The sequence below is a fragment of the Daphnia pulex genome, chromosome 3, assembly GCF_021134715.1.
Source record: "Daphnia pulex isolate KAP4 chromosome 3, ASM2113471v1".
Taxonomy (NCBI): Eukaryota; Metazoa; Arthropoda; class Branchiopoda; order Diplostraca; family Daphniidae; genus Daphnia; species Daphnia pulex.
In genome coordinates this window covers 898,034-914,142 of record NC_060019.1, presented here as the reverse complement: position 1 = coordinate 914,142, position 16,109 = coordinate 898,034, and the positions used below count along the sequence as shown (strand labels likewise).

The 16,109-nt window shown below is 38.2% G+C and overlaps 3 protein-coding genes and 2 long non-coding RNA genes across 10 annotated transcripts; 1 reads left to right on the top strand and 4 right to left on the bottom strand.

Moving 5' to 3' along the window:
- Positions 1–1,045: 1,045 nt before the first annotated feature.
- Positions 1,046–2,425, bottom strand: LOC124190840. The gene is made up of 3 exons (XM_046583707.1): positions 2,306–2,425; positions 1,967–2,169; positions 1,046–1,900 (listed from the first exon to the last, which is right to left on the bottom strand). The coding sequence occupies exons 2-3, from the start codon at positions 2,145–2,147 to the stop codon at positions 1,071–1,073; spliced, it is 1,011 nt and encodes a 336-aa protein (XP_046439663.1). The 5' UTR covers positions 2,148–2,169; positions 2,306–2,425; the 3' UTR covers positions 1,046–1,070.
- A 1,475-nt stretch (positions 2,426–3,900) lies between these two features.
- LOC124190855 lies at positions 3,901–5,024 on the bottom strand. Of its 2 annotated transcripts, none has more exons than XR_006873126.1 (3): positions 4,905–5,024; positions 4,624–4,837; positions 3,901–4,498 (listed from the first exon to the last, which is right to left on the bottom strand). It is a non-coding gene; the product is annotated as an uncharacterized LOC124190855 (long non-coding RNA). The 2 variants fall into 2 exon arrangements; XR_006873125.1 differs by having other exon boundaries at positions 4,928–5,024.
- LOC124190853 lies at positions 4,830–6,994 on the top strand. 2 transcript variants are annotated; one of them, XR_006873121.1, is made up of 6 exons: positions 4,830–4,907; positions 4,985–5,303; positions 5,674–5,806; positions 5,869–5,991; positions 6,282–6,354; positions 6,515–6,994. It is a non-coding gene; the product is annotated as an uncharacterized LOC124190853 (long non-coding RNA). The 2 variants fall into 2 exon arrangements; XR_006873123.1 differs by lacking the exon at positions 6,282–6,354.
- A 365-nt stretch (positions 6,995–7,359) lies between these two features.
- Positions 7,360–8,413, bottom strand: LOC124190846. 2 transcript variants are annotated; one of them, XM_046583715.1, is made up of 2 exons: positions 8,330–8,413; positions 7,360–8,271 (listed from the first exon to the last, which is right to left on the bottom strand). In XM_046583715.1, exon 2 carries the CDS (start codon positions 8,221–8,223, stop codon positions 7,435–7,437), a length of 789 nt encoding a protein of 262 aa, XP_046439671.1. In that variant the 5' UTR covers positions 8,224–8,271; positions 8,330–8,413; the 3' UTR covers positions 7,360–7,434. The 2 variants fall into 2 exon arrangements, with proteins under 2 accessions (XP_046439671.1, XP_046439670.1); XM_046583714.1 differs by having other exon boundaries at positions 7,360–8,259; positions 8,326–8,403.
- Positions 8,414–13,362: 4,949 nt separating this feature from the next.
- LOC124190841 lies at positions 13,363–16,075 on the bottom strand. 3 transcript variants are annotated; one of them, XM_046583710.1, is made up of 4 exons: positions 15,813–16,075; positions 15,476–15,739; positions 14,285–15,403; positions 13,363–14,224 (listed from the first exon to the last, which is right to left on the bottom strand). In XM_046583710.1, exons 3-4 carry the CDS (start codon positions 14,459–14,461, stop codon positions 13,394–13,396), a joined length of 1,008 nt encoding a protein of 335 aa, XP_046439666.1. In that variant the 5' UTR covers positions 14,462–15,403; positions 15,476–15,739; positions 15,813–16,075; the 3' UTR covers positions 13,363–13,393. The 3 variants fall into 3 exon arrangements, with proteins under 3 accessions (XP_046439666.1, XP_046439664.1, XP_046439665.1); XM_046583708.1 differs by having other exon boundaries at positions 15,845–16,075; XM_046583709.1 differs by having other exon boundaries at positions 15,936–16,072.
- Between the last annotated feature and the right edge of the window lie 34 nt (positions 16,076–16,109).

The window sequence follows — 16,109 nt, the reverse complement described above, 5'->3', positions numbered from 1 at the left end:
TTAAAATATTATAGCTAATATTACCTTCCCTTTGGCTGTGCCGTATCTACATCTTCTTCTGGTCTAGTGGTTTTTTACGCATATCAAGTGAAAACCATCAATCTACAACGACGAATCATTGAAAAAAAGTAATATTTTTTAAAATTTGAATTGAAACATTGATATTTAATACTTCACTTATTTTTTAAATTCAGTTGTCAGGCGCCGAGATCAGTGGTCGGAAAGAACGGAGCGTTTTGCAGGATCAGCTTCTTTTCAGCAATGCCGGCTTCCAAGTTTTTGCCAAAGTGGATCCTATCCGCTAGACTATTACCAAGGGATGGGTGAAATCACTGCATGGATCAAAAACGCCCACAACTTTGACATCTGGTTGTCCTAAAAGTAAGCCTCGTATTCATTTTTATATCCTGACCGTCGTCCAGCGTTCCAGTCATTTTCATAAACATCGCGGTAGTGAATTTTAGCGCGGAAAAATGAACGAAAAAGTCTTTAGTTTTCCAAAGGTTATGTCAATGGTTAAGGCCGTCGTTAAAAATTATTAGTCGTTGCAGACGAATCACTTGAATAAATAATCCAAATATTGATTTTCGCAACTTGAAGAAACGTCAAAACGATTCTAAAAGACTTGAACCTGTTAACAGATTCGTTCAGTGAAAAGTTCTTGTATACATTATTACATAGGGACCCGGAGCTGCTTGATAATCTTGAAGAACATTTTGTTGTTTACATAGTGTTGCCTCTTGAGTCGTGACCCGCTATTTCTATCGATTTCCTCGAGTTCTTTTTAAGCCATAAATTGAAAATAGAGCCAAGCGCAGCACGAAGAAAAGATTACTGCGTATTCATTGGTTTAGCTTACAGTTGGTCTAATTTTATTGGCTTAAATATTTGAAAATGGAAACAAAAGTCAACGTTCTGTAATGCAGGTGCCAACTTCATCTTTTGGGAATTTCGGGGATAGACACGACGCATTGATTTTTCGATAAAGATTATTTCATCCTGTTTGACATGACATTTCTACATTTATTTACAATGAAATACGATGTCATCTTAGCCGTTTATTTGATCTCTCAGTTAATTTCTCGAATACAAAAACCATATGGGCGAATGTCTTCGTCACTGGGCGAGATCCAATATTCGCCCACACCAGTTTCAGCTTTGGGAACTTTTTCTAAATTTTTGGGGTTGACACGATTTTGCATGACAACTTTATAAATTTTTCCATTTACCGTTGCTTCCTCAGCATATTGGGCCGCCACCTCTATTTCAGGAGTCGAGTAAATTCCTTTGCCGTACAAGAAACGCGTTCCTTTACTCAATTTAAATCCTTCGCTAGCGATTGAAAGTCCGTTGTGGTAAGAAGTTCCGTGGTAGGACACTGGCCATTCGTTTTCAGCGGAAGAGTATTGGTCAGCCCGAGGTGTTTTCCCTTCTAGCCAAATATCGTCCGGGTACTTTCCTTTGACTTTTAAAGCGTATCGTTGCCATCCGCACGGGCGTATGTAGATCGATCCTCCTCTAAAAAACTCTACTCCGTTATCAGAAATGTCGGTGTAATTATAATGAAATTGCTCGTCCAACAGTGACGGTGATAAATTTATAATTGCTCCTCCTCTCAATCGCAGTACAAGGTTCACAGTGCGCTCATTTTGAATGTTGTAGTCTTCTAAAGTTTTTATATCTTCCAGCTGTCTACCGGCAAAAATCAAATGTTGTTGGTCTACTGGGATGTCTTCCTTTGAACGGATCATGTACTTTAATTCCTCAATTTTAGCAGAGGGTTTGATGTGGCACGAAATTTTTGTCCCATTCAGTGTTTTCACATACACTTCAATTGTTTCCGTCATTCCTTCTTCTTCTAGGCCAAGGTTTTCCGGGCTTTGCTCTTGACCAGGACGGACTGTTTGAATAAGAAATAATGGATTTTTTCTTAAATCGTTGTTTTGTATTAGTTGAATTGCCTTACCGTTGACGTTGGTTTCTGTATCATCCTGGTCTTTTGTGTAGCATCCTTTCATCAACAGTTTGTGTAGAACTCCGACGTCAATCCCATTCGAGTCGTCTTGACTAAGTGGTAAAATTTTGTTTGAGTACGACAATTTGTGGAGTACGGAACTCAAAATGGCCAATCCGATTTCATTATCCATTTTATATCTATTTGCATGGTCCCTTTTTAAAAAAAGATGAATTTGTATGTTAAATACGTAAGTAGAAGGATAGGAAAGTAGTAGTAGTAGTAGTAGTAGTAAAGAAAAGTAGTAGTAGTAAGATAGGAAAGTAGTAGAAGTAGGAAATTAAAACATACTTGTTGATTCCAAGTCACACGATTGCTTGTCTGCGTCCTGATGGTAAGGAGTGTCGTCGTCTTATACCCAGCCACTTTTCCGCTCCCGCTGGAACGCGGTCTTGAGTGCGATTTTTTTCTTCCCGAAATGAAACCCTTCAGGACGACACTCCCTACTAGATCGCAAAAAAGACAGCTGGTAACTGTGCTTGACGCGTTGTATTTCCTTATTCAGTCTCATTACCAGGCCTTATGATAGACGTATTTTTCATAGCGCGGATGAGATCTTATAATGGGCCACGCCAGCTTGAGCTTTGTTTATTGTCTTCACACTTTCCAAGTTCACTCGATTTTGACTTTTATGCTTTTCCAGTTTCGGTGCTACCACTGCTTTTTTTGGGACATCGACATTAAGAGTATATAGTAGATACCCTTGCTTAAGTAAACAGGCTTGCATTTTTACAGACTCAAGACTCTAGCAAACATGAAATTCAGCAATCAGCTGTCTATCATAAATTGTAGTCTCGAACCGAGTTATCGTCTTTTACTGTCGGAATTCATCGTTTTGGCATGACATGTTCTGCAGAAAGAATTTAGAGAAAAAAAATCCCAGTCAAGTTTAATTTTATTTTTTGAAAAGGATTTTGTATTAACGATCAACACAAATCGTAGTAAAGAGAACATTTAAGTGCCCAGGAGTCCAGGAGATGTCTATTAGGGCATGACAAATGAACGTGAACTACGCATCCACAATTCTACGCGATATTTTACATCGTTTTCGTGTTGAAAGGTAAAACAGTTCTTGTATCATTCATTGCTAATTTTATCATTTATTTTTATTGTTCAAGGTATAAAAAGAAATTTAGTGAAGATTAATGAAATCCTGACATTTGCATCCCGTCTTTAAGAATGAAAGATTAAGTAGGTCCATGGACTAAAGTTTTACCACATGATATTAATTAAATTGTTTCGTGATCATAAAATTGTGTTTACTTTTAGATTCATCAACTAGTCGTTGGCGATGTGATAAAATAAAAGAAAAGGAGCGTTGCGTAGGTTTATCAGCCTGTCATCGCCAAGCCCAGCTTTCAAGTGTATTTCAAAGTGGATCCTGTCCGTCACAGCAGCATCACTGGTCGAAATGTTGGATGGAGTGCGAATTCCTCTTGCATCTGATCATCAAATGTAAGTCTCGCATTCATTTCTAAATCTTGCCCTTCTTTCGTATCGTCTATAATTGACACACTGGTCGCAATAGTTATTTATAGTAACAAATTATTTTCTTTCCTACTAGGTTCATTAAATGTTGTGAAAGGCAGAAAGAAACGTAGCGTTTCGCAGCAGCAGCCTCTTATCAACAAGGTCGGCTTCCAACGGCTTCCAAGTGTTTTGCAAAGTGAATCCTGTTCGTTACCCCAAGGCATGGATAAAGTCACAGCACAGCAATAATGCCCACTTGATTGACATCTGGTTGTCTTTAACAGTAAGTCTCGCATTTATTTATTTCCGCTCTCGACTTTCGGTTGCTTTAGTAGTCCATGTAAACACGAACTCTGATGTCGTTCACAACCGCGGATGAAGATCTTTATATAGAGCGAGAGAGATAATCTCTTATATGAATAAACAAATCGAGTTTATTTTGAAATGGAAGAGTGGTTTACAAAGAAATTTTTCCATTGGTTAAAGGCGAAGCGTCACGAAGATGATTTAGTAAAAATTAAACACTCGAGTTGAAAATATAAGTCATCGCGCTGCATTGTTATCCTGAAAAATCGCCAACGATTTTAAAAGATATTCTAAAAGTTATTTTATATGCGCAGACAGATGCAGCATGAAAGTTTTCATTGTGGAGCAAAACAAAAACAAACAAAGAAAAAAAAAACAACAGAGAAAAACAGGAAAAAACGGAAAACGTTCGGTTGTCAACATAAAATGCATTCGGTGTAAACAATAGCTGAAAAATTTTAACAAAAGTTCTGTAAGGCGACGTAGAGTATCTTTGGTTTTTGTGTGTGCTATACACTTGTATAGATCAAGACTATTCAAGTGCTCCCCTCTTTTAAATTTTAATCATCGTCTAAATGAATAGCCAAAATCAAGCGTTGGGTTTGTGGCGGAATTTCTTTTGATGGTAATATAATCCTTTTGAATTCAATGATTGTCGTAGTGGGTTTAATAGTCAAGGGAAGAATAATACAATTCAACTGAATACAACTGCAGAAAAATACAATAAATTAGGTTATGTTTAGTATTTGATTTGCTCTCTGTCGCTAGCAGTTGTAGTAATCATATTTATTTATTATTTGACTTTTTACAGGATACTAAATTATTTCTGTTACCTGCACTAGGAGTATCCGTTTTGTTTTCCCGTTCCGGATCGTAATAGCATCCTTTCAACAAAATCTTGTGCAGATCCTTGACGCCAATTCCAGTCGAATTATCTTCTTCACTTGTGAGTATTCGGTTTGGGCACGACATGCCTTTTAATACGGCACTTAAAATGGCCAGTCCTGTTTCATTATCCATTTTTGTATCAGATCCGTAGGTTTATTTCTATTTAAAAAAAAAATCTTCATTAAAAACTTGTACCTTATAATGGAGCGATCAGACTTAACAGTACTTAGTAAGTATGGATTGTAATACCATATGGATTAGAAAAATACTAGTAATCCTGTTATCTCTTATTTACTGGCAAACTAGTTGGACACCAACCTTTTCGTTTGGCGAATGACTACGTACTGCGGAAACGGGTCATCTTGACAAGAGTCGTCATCTCGAATTATTCAGCGACGAAACAGCAAAAGAAATTCATCCAGGCTCAGCAGAGATGTCCAGGCCACAGGTTTTCAACTTCGGTCATACTGAGCCCTCTAGCAGTGATACTGGATACCAAAGTAGAAGCGACGTTGTGTGGAAATCAATCTCGATTTGAAATTGGTTTCAACTTCTCAAAGTGTTAAAAACATAAAATAATCAACACTCTCAATGCCGTGTGGAATATCGTCATCATACATCACTGGTGAGATGAAATATTCGCCTAACTTCGCCACAACTTTGCCAACTTTCGTTACATATTTTTGGGATTGACACGATTTTTTTGCGATGAGTATGGAGTTAGTCTCATGAACGGAATGTTGGAATCCTTCTACATTTTTTGGATCGATGCAAAAAAATCTGGTGCTCTAAAGTGCTGAACATAGATATCGATCCTTTCCGATCAAATTTGGCATCAGAAGTTGCAGACGAATTTAGAGCTTTTTCAGTCACATGTTTGATAACAACAACAAAACAGTTTCTTTTGTGTAATAGTTTTAAATTTCGACTTAAGAATGAGTAATTTTGTTGTTATAATATGTGTGTTTAATTACTTTAATTGCTTCTGTGATTAGCATTGCAGGCAAGCCGCATTATCGAGTCTCCAGAGATATCGAAAAGTTGCCGAGATATCGAAAATCCCCAGAGGACGTAAGAAAAGTCATTCAAGATAAAACAGGACCCGTACTATTAAGACAGGTTTTCAAGGTACAGTCTTTATTATCATACTTGGTGAAACTAAATCTCAATTGTTATTAATTTATCATAAGGTAGATGACAGTGATCTAAAAAAAGACAGGCTACTATGAACATCAAGTCACTGGAGTCGGAGGATGCATGGACTGGAAAGATCAGCCAGACTAGTGAATTTATCTGTAATTCACTAACACCAAGTAAGTGTATTGTTTCGTTTTTGGTTTCTATAGTATGTTCTTAAAACACTGCCAGTAAGGTGACTTTAAGGTCCATTAAGAAATTTAATTTACACCCAATTATTGCAAATTTGCTTGGTTGGAAAGGTTATCTAAACGCGCAAGCGTTTATAACTAACGAGTAGCCTGCGTGCAACCTTGGTTTTACTCTTCAGGGTAACGATGACTGTATTTCACTGGGATAACATCATTGAACTCGCTGTGTTTAGCTGTTTACCGTGGTTTTCCCATTTACTTTTGCTGTCTTGCAGTATATTAGGCCGCCACCTCGATACCTGCGGCTGACTAGATTCCCGAGAAATATCGACCAAATTCCGCGTGGAAGTAAGAAGTCCTTGGACTGGGATATTAAGAAAAGAAACAATTTTGATAGATACCAAACGTTGAGCCAGTCTCTTCATTTCTTATTATGTCATGTCAATCTGAGATGTGCTCGATCAGACAGCGACTGCTTTTATGATATCAACATTTTTTTCTCTTTTAGATTCATCAACTGTTGTGAAAGGCAGAAAGAACGGAGCGTTTTGCAGGATCTGACAGCCTCTTTTCAGCAAGGCCGGCTTCCAAGTGTTTTCCAAAGTGGATCCTGTCCGTTAGACCGTTACCAAGGGGTGGATAAAATCACAGCATGGATCTAACGCCCACGTCTTTGACATCTAGCAGTCTTTAAAGTAAGTCTCGTATTATTTTTTAAATTCTGACCTTCGTGCAGAGTTTCCGTCATTTACATTTAAACATGGCGTTAGTGAGTTAGCGTGGAAAAATGCACGAAAAAGTCTTTAGTTTATCAACGGTTATTACAAGGGCCGTCATTAAAATTATTGTTTAAATTATATCAGTCGTTGCAGACGAATCCAAATTTTGCTTTCTGCTTCTTGAAGAAACGTCCAAACTATTCTAAAGGACTTGAATGCAGGTGCCATGTGGGTCTTTTGGGGGTAGGCTCGATTTTGCACGACGAATTGATAGGCTTTTTCCATAAAGATACTTGCCGTCTAACATGACATTTATTTACAATCAAATACGATGTCATCTTAGTCGTTTATTTGATCTCTCTAGTTCATTTTTCGAATACAAAAACCATATGGGCGAATAATCTTCGTCACTGGGCGAGATCCAATATTCGCTCACACCAGTTTTCAGCTTTGCTAACAATTTTCCCGTAAAACGTACAGATTACAGATTTCGCTTACTTACAGTACATGGCCCTTTTTAATAACCAGAGAGATACAGTTACACTAAATATTACTACTAACTATTTACAACCATCTAGGCTACCAACAGTGTTACTTTCTCACTGCTAAAACTTAAACTTAATCCAGTGGGGACCAGCCGTAGCGCGGCTACTTCATATGGTGCGAATATGGTGTCGTTTATTTTATCTTTTAGTAAAGAATTACATGTTTACTGTAAAACACAAAATGGGGAGTGACTTTCAACTTCTCGAACACAAAAGCCGTAAGGGCGAATATCGTCATCATTGGGTGAAATCCAATATTCCCCCACACCAGTTACAGCTTTGCAAACTTTTTTCAAATTTGTTGGGTTTACACGATTTTGCAAGACGAATTTATAGCTTTTACCATCTACGTTTACTGTCATAGCATATAGGGATGCCACCCCGATATCGGGGGTCGAGTAAATACCTTTGCCGTACAAGAAACGCGTTCCTTGACTCAATTTAAATCCCTCCTCTGCGATTGAGAGACCGTTGTTCAAAGATGTTCCGTGGTAGGACACTGGCCATTCTCCTTCGGCTGACGAGTATTCGTCAGCCCGGCGATATTTCCCTTTTAGCCAAATGTCGTCCGGGTACTTGCCTTTGACTTTCAATGCGTAGCGTTGCCATCCGCAGGGGCGGATGTAGTTGGATCCACCTCTGTAAAACTCTACGCCGTTATCAGAAGTGTCCGTGAAATCTTTGTGAAATTGCTCATCCAGCAATGAAGATGGTAAAGCTATGCTCAATGGTGGTGATCTTGCTGATAATAATCCTCCGTATTGTAACGAAGCTGCACCGCGTCTCAAAGCATCCTGGTTTGTTTGATAGCCTCCTCCCATTAAATATCTGTGGAGATCGCAGACATCGGTGGCGTCTGATATATTTTGACCGCCGCCTGACACTATTTGGTTTGGGTACGACATACTATCGAGTACCGCACTTAAAATGGACAACCCGATTTGATTATCCATTTTGGACTGTTTGTATTGTTTCTTCTAAAGGTGGAACTGTGGAAGAACCTATTCAAAGAACTATATCAGTACAAGGATAGGAAAGTGAGGCTGAATCAAAACGTACTTGTTGATTGTAGATTGCGCGTTCGCTTCTCTGCGTCCTGACGGTAAGAGGTGTCGCCTTGTACTCGGCCGCGGTCACTCTGAAAAGCAGGTTTAAAACCTTTGTCGAATTAAATTCCAACAACAGGGTGACACTCTTTACCTGAACGCAGACAAGCAGCTGGTAAGTGTGCTTGACGCGTCCTATACTTCGCAGTTTATTATCCGGTTTGATTATATAAGGCATTACAGGCATTAATAATTTTTTTTTTTACTGGGTGTAGGATCTTTTAATCACCTACACTTTATTCGATTTTTATTTTGACTTTCGTTTTCTCCCCTCCCAGTTACCCATGATGCCACAGCATATTTGATTGCGCTTGGATATCAAAGAGTCTAGTAGATACCCAGGTTGCCTTAGTTGAAACGGTTACGGATTAATAATATTAAATGTAAAACTTAATCAAATCCATCGTATATTTTAACCTCGATTCGAGTATGAAGCGATCTTAAAGGTTCTAGCCAGAAAATGTTTGTATTTCCCAACAATGCGAGTTTAAAGACCACTGTGCCTTTATTGGCCTTTATTTATAACCTGTTGAGGTGTTGAGCAATTCTTAATTATAAATCTTCTGATGCTGGTTACTGTTGAAGTAATAGGTTGAGTACTTGTTATTGGCAGTATGGATTTTCTAATCAACTCGCCATTTTGTAATAGAACATTTTACTTCTCCATTAGTCGTTCTTGCGAAAGGTTTTGCTTTGCTGGGGGAAAGGCTAGAATTGTTTCTTGAATTATACGACGTGCGCATTTTCGAATGACGATTTTCTTAATTGCATTTCTTATCCTCATTTTTATCTTACCGTTTTTTATAGTCCAAGTTTACCTTATCTTTATTTTAAGGATCTTTGGGCCGTTTTTCTTATTGGGATTTCCAATTTCCAACAGCCACAGGTTTTATGAAAATTTTTTTGAGATGGCTTTAATGTTTGACGTTGATCGCAATTCGTCGATGCTTTTTTCGCTTAAATAATTGTGCGGAGTGTTTTATTTTTTCTCTTCTCGTTTCCTAGTCATTAGTCATTCGTTTTGTAGAATTTGTTAACTTAAACAGGCATTATTTATAACTCACTTAGTTATTTCACTGTACAATGTCAACCTTGCCTGAAAATGCTATCGTCTTATATTATCTTATTTTTTCCTGTGCAAAGTTTACAACTCTTTTATGGGCTATTTTATTTTAGCACTGCCGTATTATGGCGTCTACGCACTAAATGCATATGCTAATGGTCCCGTAAACTTTTTAGCAAACAAGCAAATCAGATGCATGATTGGCACAAGTATACAATTGCTTTTAATTAAGCCTGAAATCATCAAATTTAAAAAGTACCCTGAGATTTTATAGGTACTCGCTATGTAGCAAACGTCATGTGACTCAGCTTTGCAGCTGCCGAACGTAAATTTTTTTTAAATAACCAATTACCTCGGGACTGCTTCCCGCTTAGTTACAAATATAAAATGCCGGCATCTAATACGGCACTTAAAATGGCTAGTCCTGTGTCATTATCCATTTGTATACCTGAAATATTTATCACATTTAAATATTTGTGAAACTGTGTAATTAAACTGTACTTTTTTAAATCAATGAAGACTATTTATTCCTGTTGGGTTATTAAACTGTTAATTTATGCACTTCTTAATTTACAGCAACTTTATCCTCTTAGTTTGGCCAATACAATTTCGCACTACGGTAAAGGGTAACTGGTTGCACCGGAATCACGAAGAAACACAAATTCTGGCTAAAGGCGTGAAGTAAACGAGGAGGAGAAGTCACGCAAAAAGAACCGCTCATGAAGAAATTGGAATGCAAAGATTGTGACTTTCCCGGTGGAGGCCGCGCCCGGCCCTGTGAGCGGCACGTGACCATCTTCCCCTGTACCGTTGATTTTAATCCGTTGCTTTCTAAATTCTTATGTCTGAACCACAATAATCCTCAACGCCATCTCTGGAACTTGCCATACGTAGCGTGATTGCTCCGGCCCTTTAGCTAAATTAAGCCACTTCGGTTATTATTTTAAATGGTTTCGTGATCATAAACTTGTTTTAATTACTAGATTCATCAACTAGCTGCCAACTGGTGTGAAAGACTTAAAGAAACGGAGCGTTTCGTAGGATTGCCAGTCTGTCATCACCAAGCCCAGCTTCCCATTACATTTCAAAGTGGATCCTGTCCGTCGCGAGCATCACTGGTCGGAATGTTGGATCGAACGCGAATGCATCTTGGATCTGATCATCGCAAATGTAAGTTTCGCATTGATTTCTAAATCTTGCCCTTCTTTCGTATCGTCTAACTGACACACTGGTCGCAATATAATTATTTTCTTTCCTACCAGGTTCATTAAATGTTGAGAAAGGCAGAAAGAAACGTTCGCATGAGCTTCTTATCAACAAGGTCGAGTTCCAATGGCGCACAAGGGAATCCTGTTCGTTATCAAGGAATGGATAAAATCCCAGCATGGATCTTACGCCCAGTTCTTTGACATCTGGTTGTCTTTAACAGTAAGTCTCGCATTAATTTCCTTTTCAGCTCTCGACTTTCGTTTGCTTCAGTATAGTTCATGTAAACACAAACCTGATGACGTTCACAACTTCGGATGAAGATTACAATGGGAGAAATAATTCTTGTATGAATAATCAAACGAGTTTATTCTGCAATGGAAGAGTAGCGTACAAAGAAAATTCTTCGTATTCTTTTTTAGAATTTTTTATTGATTAAAGTCAAAGCGTCACGAAGATGATTTAGTAAAAACAAACACTTGAGTTGAAAATATATAAGTCATCGCGCTGTAGCTTTTATCCTAAAAAATCGCATAACGATTTTGAAAGATACTTTAAAGATTATTAATAATTATTATATTTATAATTCCTTTTAATTCATTGATTGTCGTAGTTGGTTTAATACTGAAGGGAAACGGTTCTCCGGCCATCGTTTCCACGAAAACGTCAATGTTTACAGAATTTTCTGCAGAAAAAACAATTAAATTGGGTTATGTTTTTGTTTTGATTTGCTCTCTATCGCTAGCAGTTTCTAGTAATTTAATCAAATTCATATTTATTTTTTTTTTTTTTTTTTACTTTTTACAGGATACTAAATTATTTTTGTTACCTGCCATAGGAGTATCCAATTTGTTTTCCCGTTCCGGATGGTAATAACATCCTTTCAACAAAATGTTATGCAGATCTTTGACGTCAATCCCAGTCAAATTATCTTTTCAGTGGTGAGTATTCGGTTTGGGCATGACATGCCATTTAATATACGGCACTTAAAATAGCCAGCCCCTTATTATTATTATCCATTTTTGTACCTGATCCGTAGGTTTATTCGTAGGTGTTCATTCAAAACTTAAAAATGGACGATAATGGAGTAGCTAATAATGGAGCGATCAGACTTTGAAGCTGATAGTACTCAGTAAGTATGGATTGTAATACCATATGGATTAGAGAAGTACTAGTGATCCTATTATCTATTAGTTACTGGCAAACTAGTTGGACACCAACCTTTTCGTTTGGCGAATAAATTGAATCCGTGTACTACGGAAAAACGGATCATCTCGAAAAGAACTTGCTACGAAGCAGCCAGAGAAATTTATCCAGACTCAGAGATGTCCAGGGACTCCAGGCTGCAGGTTTTCACCTTCGGTCATACTGCTGAGCCCTCTGGTAGTGATACGGGATATCAAAGTAGCCGTGGTGATTCAAATGGTGAGGACGAATCTGTAACCCCTTCATGTTGCAGTTTGATGTAACAGATTTACTCGTTGCCTTTTATTACTGTAATCATCATAGATAATACTCTATAGTTTCTCGTCATATGTCAAACTAACAAAATCTCTTTTTTAATGGATCAATTTTCGAACATCTTCCTGGTGATATCGATGAACAAAAAATCCATTCCTAATTAGTTTTCTACTGTCTAAATTACATAACCTTTCTTAAATTATTTCCAATAGCTGGACAGGGTACCACGGTTATAAGCAGCGCTCGGTATAGCTTCGTACTTTACCTTTAATATTTATTGTTCGCTTCCATTCGCATATTCTGTTCTTAGTTATTCATGTATGTTGACTGACAAATTGGGATTCTAAAATATGAGGAGTGAGAAGGTGACATTGCCTTCCCTTGGCTGAGCTGTCTCTACATCTTAATTCTGGTCAAGTGGTTATTTTCGCAAATCAAATGAAGACCATCTCTCCACAACGACGCAACTCAACATTGACAAAAAGTAAAATTTAAAAATTCAATTACAACATTGTTGTACTTAAAATTTGCGAGTCAAAGAGACAGTCAAGAGATGTAAATTATGGTATGTCAAAATATTTTTCTCTTCTAGATTCCTCAACTGTTGTGAAAGGTAGAAAGAACGGAGCGTTTTGCAGGATCAGCTGCTTTTCAGCAATGCCGGCTTCCAAGTGTTTGCCAAAGTGGATCCTGTCCACTAGACCGTTAACAAGGGTTAACGGGTAATTTCGCTACATGACCGCCCACATCTTTGACATTTGGTTGTCTTCAAAGTAAGCCTCGCATTTATTTATTATATCCTGACCGTCGTACAGCAGCAAGACAACATTTTTAGATTTTTCGATATTGATACTTGCATGCTGTCCAACATGGCATTTCTAGATTTATTACAATTATACATATGGTTGTATAATTGTATTCTTCTTCTGAGTTTCACCGAGTTTTTGCACAACGACAGTAGCGACCCAAGTTACACCAACAAAGCGGTTAACTCTTTTTATTTTTGAAAAACGTCCTGTGTGTAATAGGCCTCGCTGTCGGTCATTGTTTTTCAATTTTCCCGTAAAACTTACAGATTTCCTTCACTTACATGTCTAACAACCAGAGAGATAGTAACTGTAACAACAATCTACCAAGTATCTACAACTATCTTTTAAGGTGATACTATCTCACTGCTTAAAACTCAAACCATGGGGGACCAGCCGTAGCGCGGCAACTTCACATTTATGGTGCAGATATGGGTGTCGTTTATTTTATCTTTTAGTAAAGAATGGCATCATTCGTTTATTACAGTAAAACACAATCTGAAGAGGGGGGAGCCGGAGCCGGAGCAGAGGAGTTGCTGATAATTTCTCGAACACAAAATCCGTAAGGGCGAATATCGTCATCAGTGGACGAAATCCAATATTCACCCACACCAGTTTCAGTTTTGGGAACTTTTTCCAATTTTACTGGGTCTGGGTTGACACGATTTTGCAAGACGAATTTATAGGTTTTTCCATTTACGTTTACTGTCATAGCATAAAGGGATGCGACCTCGATATCGGGGGTCGAGTAAATACCTTTGCCGTGCAAGAAACGCTCTCCTTTATTCAATTTAAATCCTTCGCTAGCGATTGAAAGTCCGTTGTGGTAAGATGTTCCGTGGTAGGACACTGCCCATTCTCCTTCGGCTGACGAGTATTCGTCAGCCCGGCGATATTTCCCTTTTAGCCAAATGTCGTCCGGGTACTTGCCTTTGACTTTTAATGCGTAGCGTTTCCATCCACACGGGCGGATGTAGTTGGATCCACCTCTAGAAAAGTCTACGCCGCTATCAGAAGTATTCGTGAAATCGTAGTGAAAATCCTCATCCAGCAATGAAGGTGGTAAAACGAGGCTAAAAGATGATGATCCCGTTCCATTGCTGAGTAGGCCCGCTGGAAATGTTGTCAAAGCATCCTGGTCTGTTTTGTAGCATCCTCCCATTAAATATTTGTGGAGATCGCGGACATCAGTGGCGTCTGATATGTTTCGACCGCCGCTTGACACTATTTGGTTTGGGTACGACATTTGGTCGAGTACCGAACTCAAAAAGTCCAACCCGGTTGGGTCGTCCATCATGTTGGACTGAAGAAACTATTTAAAGAAGTATTCAAGTATCGTTGAATTGGAAAGTAAGGCTAAGTTAAAACGTACTGGTTGATTGTAAATCGCACGCTCGTTTCTCTGCATCCTGACGGTAAGAAGTGTCGTCTTGTACTCGGCCGCGGTCACTCTGAAAAGCAGGTTTAAAACCTTCGTCGAAATAAATTCCCAGAGCAGGGCGACACTCTTTACCTGAACACAGACAAGCAGCTGATAGCTGTGCTTCATGCGTCATATACACGTATTTCATTTTATCTAGTTTGATTTGAAGGCGTTGTACAGGCACCAATTTATCTTTTTCACCTGGGTGCTGAGATCCAGTAATCGCCTGTATACCAATTTCGATTTTCGTTTTGACTTTTGAACAGAAAGCCAAGTCTTTTGTACATCGCCATTTTTTTATCTCGGCGTTGTTTATAGTCCAAGTTTACCTTATCTTTTTTAAATGATGTTTGTGACCTTTTCTTTTTATCTTATTGGAATTCCAATTTCAAAATCCACAAGTTTTATGAAGATATCTGTTTAAGAGGATTAAGTCTTTAATGGTTGACGGTATGGTCTTTGTAGATATGCTTTTTACAACTCGTTAGTCTATTTTGTTCTAGCATTGCAGTGTTATGAGTTTCTGACGCCTATGCACTAAATGTATATGCTAATGGTCCCGTAAACTTGTTTTCCATGACTCCTTACTTTCTATTAAACAAATCAGATGCATGGTCGACACGAGTATACAATTGCTTTTAAGCCTGAAATCATTAAATTTAAAAGTATCCTGAGATTTTATAGGTATTAGCTATAGCAAATGTGACTCTGCTTTGCAACTGCCGAACGTCTATTTTTTGAAATCACCAGTTACCTTGGAACTGCTTCCCGCATAGGCGTTACAAATATAAAATGCCGGGCTTTCTAGGGTGGGGCGATAAAATAGTATTTATTCAAGCGCTCTGTTCTTCGTAGATTTATTCTGGCAAAATTCCAGCGCGTTGACTGTTCGGCGGAATTTCTTCTATGCGGATAATTTAGCGTCTTTAATTAGGTGATGATCGTCGACGTTGTAGTTTACAGATGAGGAAAATGGTTTTCTGTACTAAGTTTCTAAGAATTTTACGTACTTTTCTACATTTTCAAGTTTGTAGTTTTAATGGTTGAGTTGATTGCCATTGGCAATTGCTAAACGAAAACAAAGTGTTGGTTTCTTATTTCAATTTTTACGGGACAATAGATTAGGCCTATAGTCGTTACCTGCTGTAGGATTATCTATTTCTTTACCATTTCTAGTAGAATTAGTTGTATTGTTTTCTGTCTGTATCCGAATCTGAATCTGTTTGCTATTATTTTGCAGTTCCGGAGGGTAATAGCATCCTGTCAACAAAATCTTGTGCAGATCCTTGACGTCAATTCCAGTCGATTTATCTCCTTTAGTTGTAAGTATTCGGTTTGGGTACGACATACCATTTAACGCGGTATTTAAAATAGCCAGTCCTGTCTCATTATCCATTTTTGTACCTGAAATATATATAACATTAAAATTTAGATATTTATTAAAAACGTGTACCGTTTGTAGCAATGAGGCTGTTACACAGTCTGTACTTATTCTATGAAGACTATTACTTTCTATTGGTTTTATACTGTTATTATGTGCAATACTAAATTTACAGCAACTGCACATCCTCTTAGTTTGCCAAATCAAATTTCGCATTACGGTAAAGGGTAACTGGTTGCACCGGAATTCTGGCTAAAGGCGTAAAGTAACCGAGGAGAAGTCACTCCAAGAGAACCTGACTCGCTGATGGCAAACTCTGAATGCGAAGATTGTGACTTTCCCGATGCATGGAGGCCGCGCCCGGCCCTGTGTGTGGCACGTGTCCATCTTCCC

Excerpts from the sequence above, each read along its gene's own strand:
- LOC124190846 (XM_046583715.1), bottom strand. The coding sequence starts at position 8,223 with ATGGATAATCAAATCGGGTTGTCCATTTTAAGTGCGGTACTCGATAGT.
- LOC124190840 (XM_046583707.1), bottom strand. The coding sequence starts at position 2,147 with ATGGATAATGAAATCGGATTGGCCATTTTGAGTTCCGTACTCCACAAA. Across the intron at positions 1,901-1,966 it reads TACAGAAACCAACGTCAACG|TCCGTCCTGGTCAAGAGCAA; the intron begins GTAAGGCAATTC and ends TTATTCAAACAG.
- LOC124190841 (XM_046583710.1), bottom strand. The coding sequence starts at position 14,461 with ATGAAGCACAGCTATCAGCTGCTTGTCTGTGTTCAGGTAAAGAGTGTC. Across the intron at positions 14,225-14,284 it reads GTGCGATTTACAATCAACCA|TTTCTTCAGTCCAACATGAT; the intron begins GTACGTTTTAAC and ends TTCTTTAAATAG.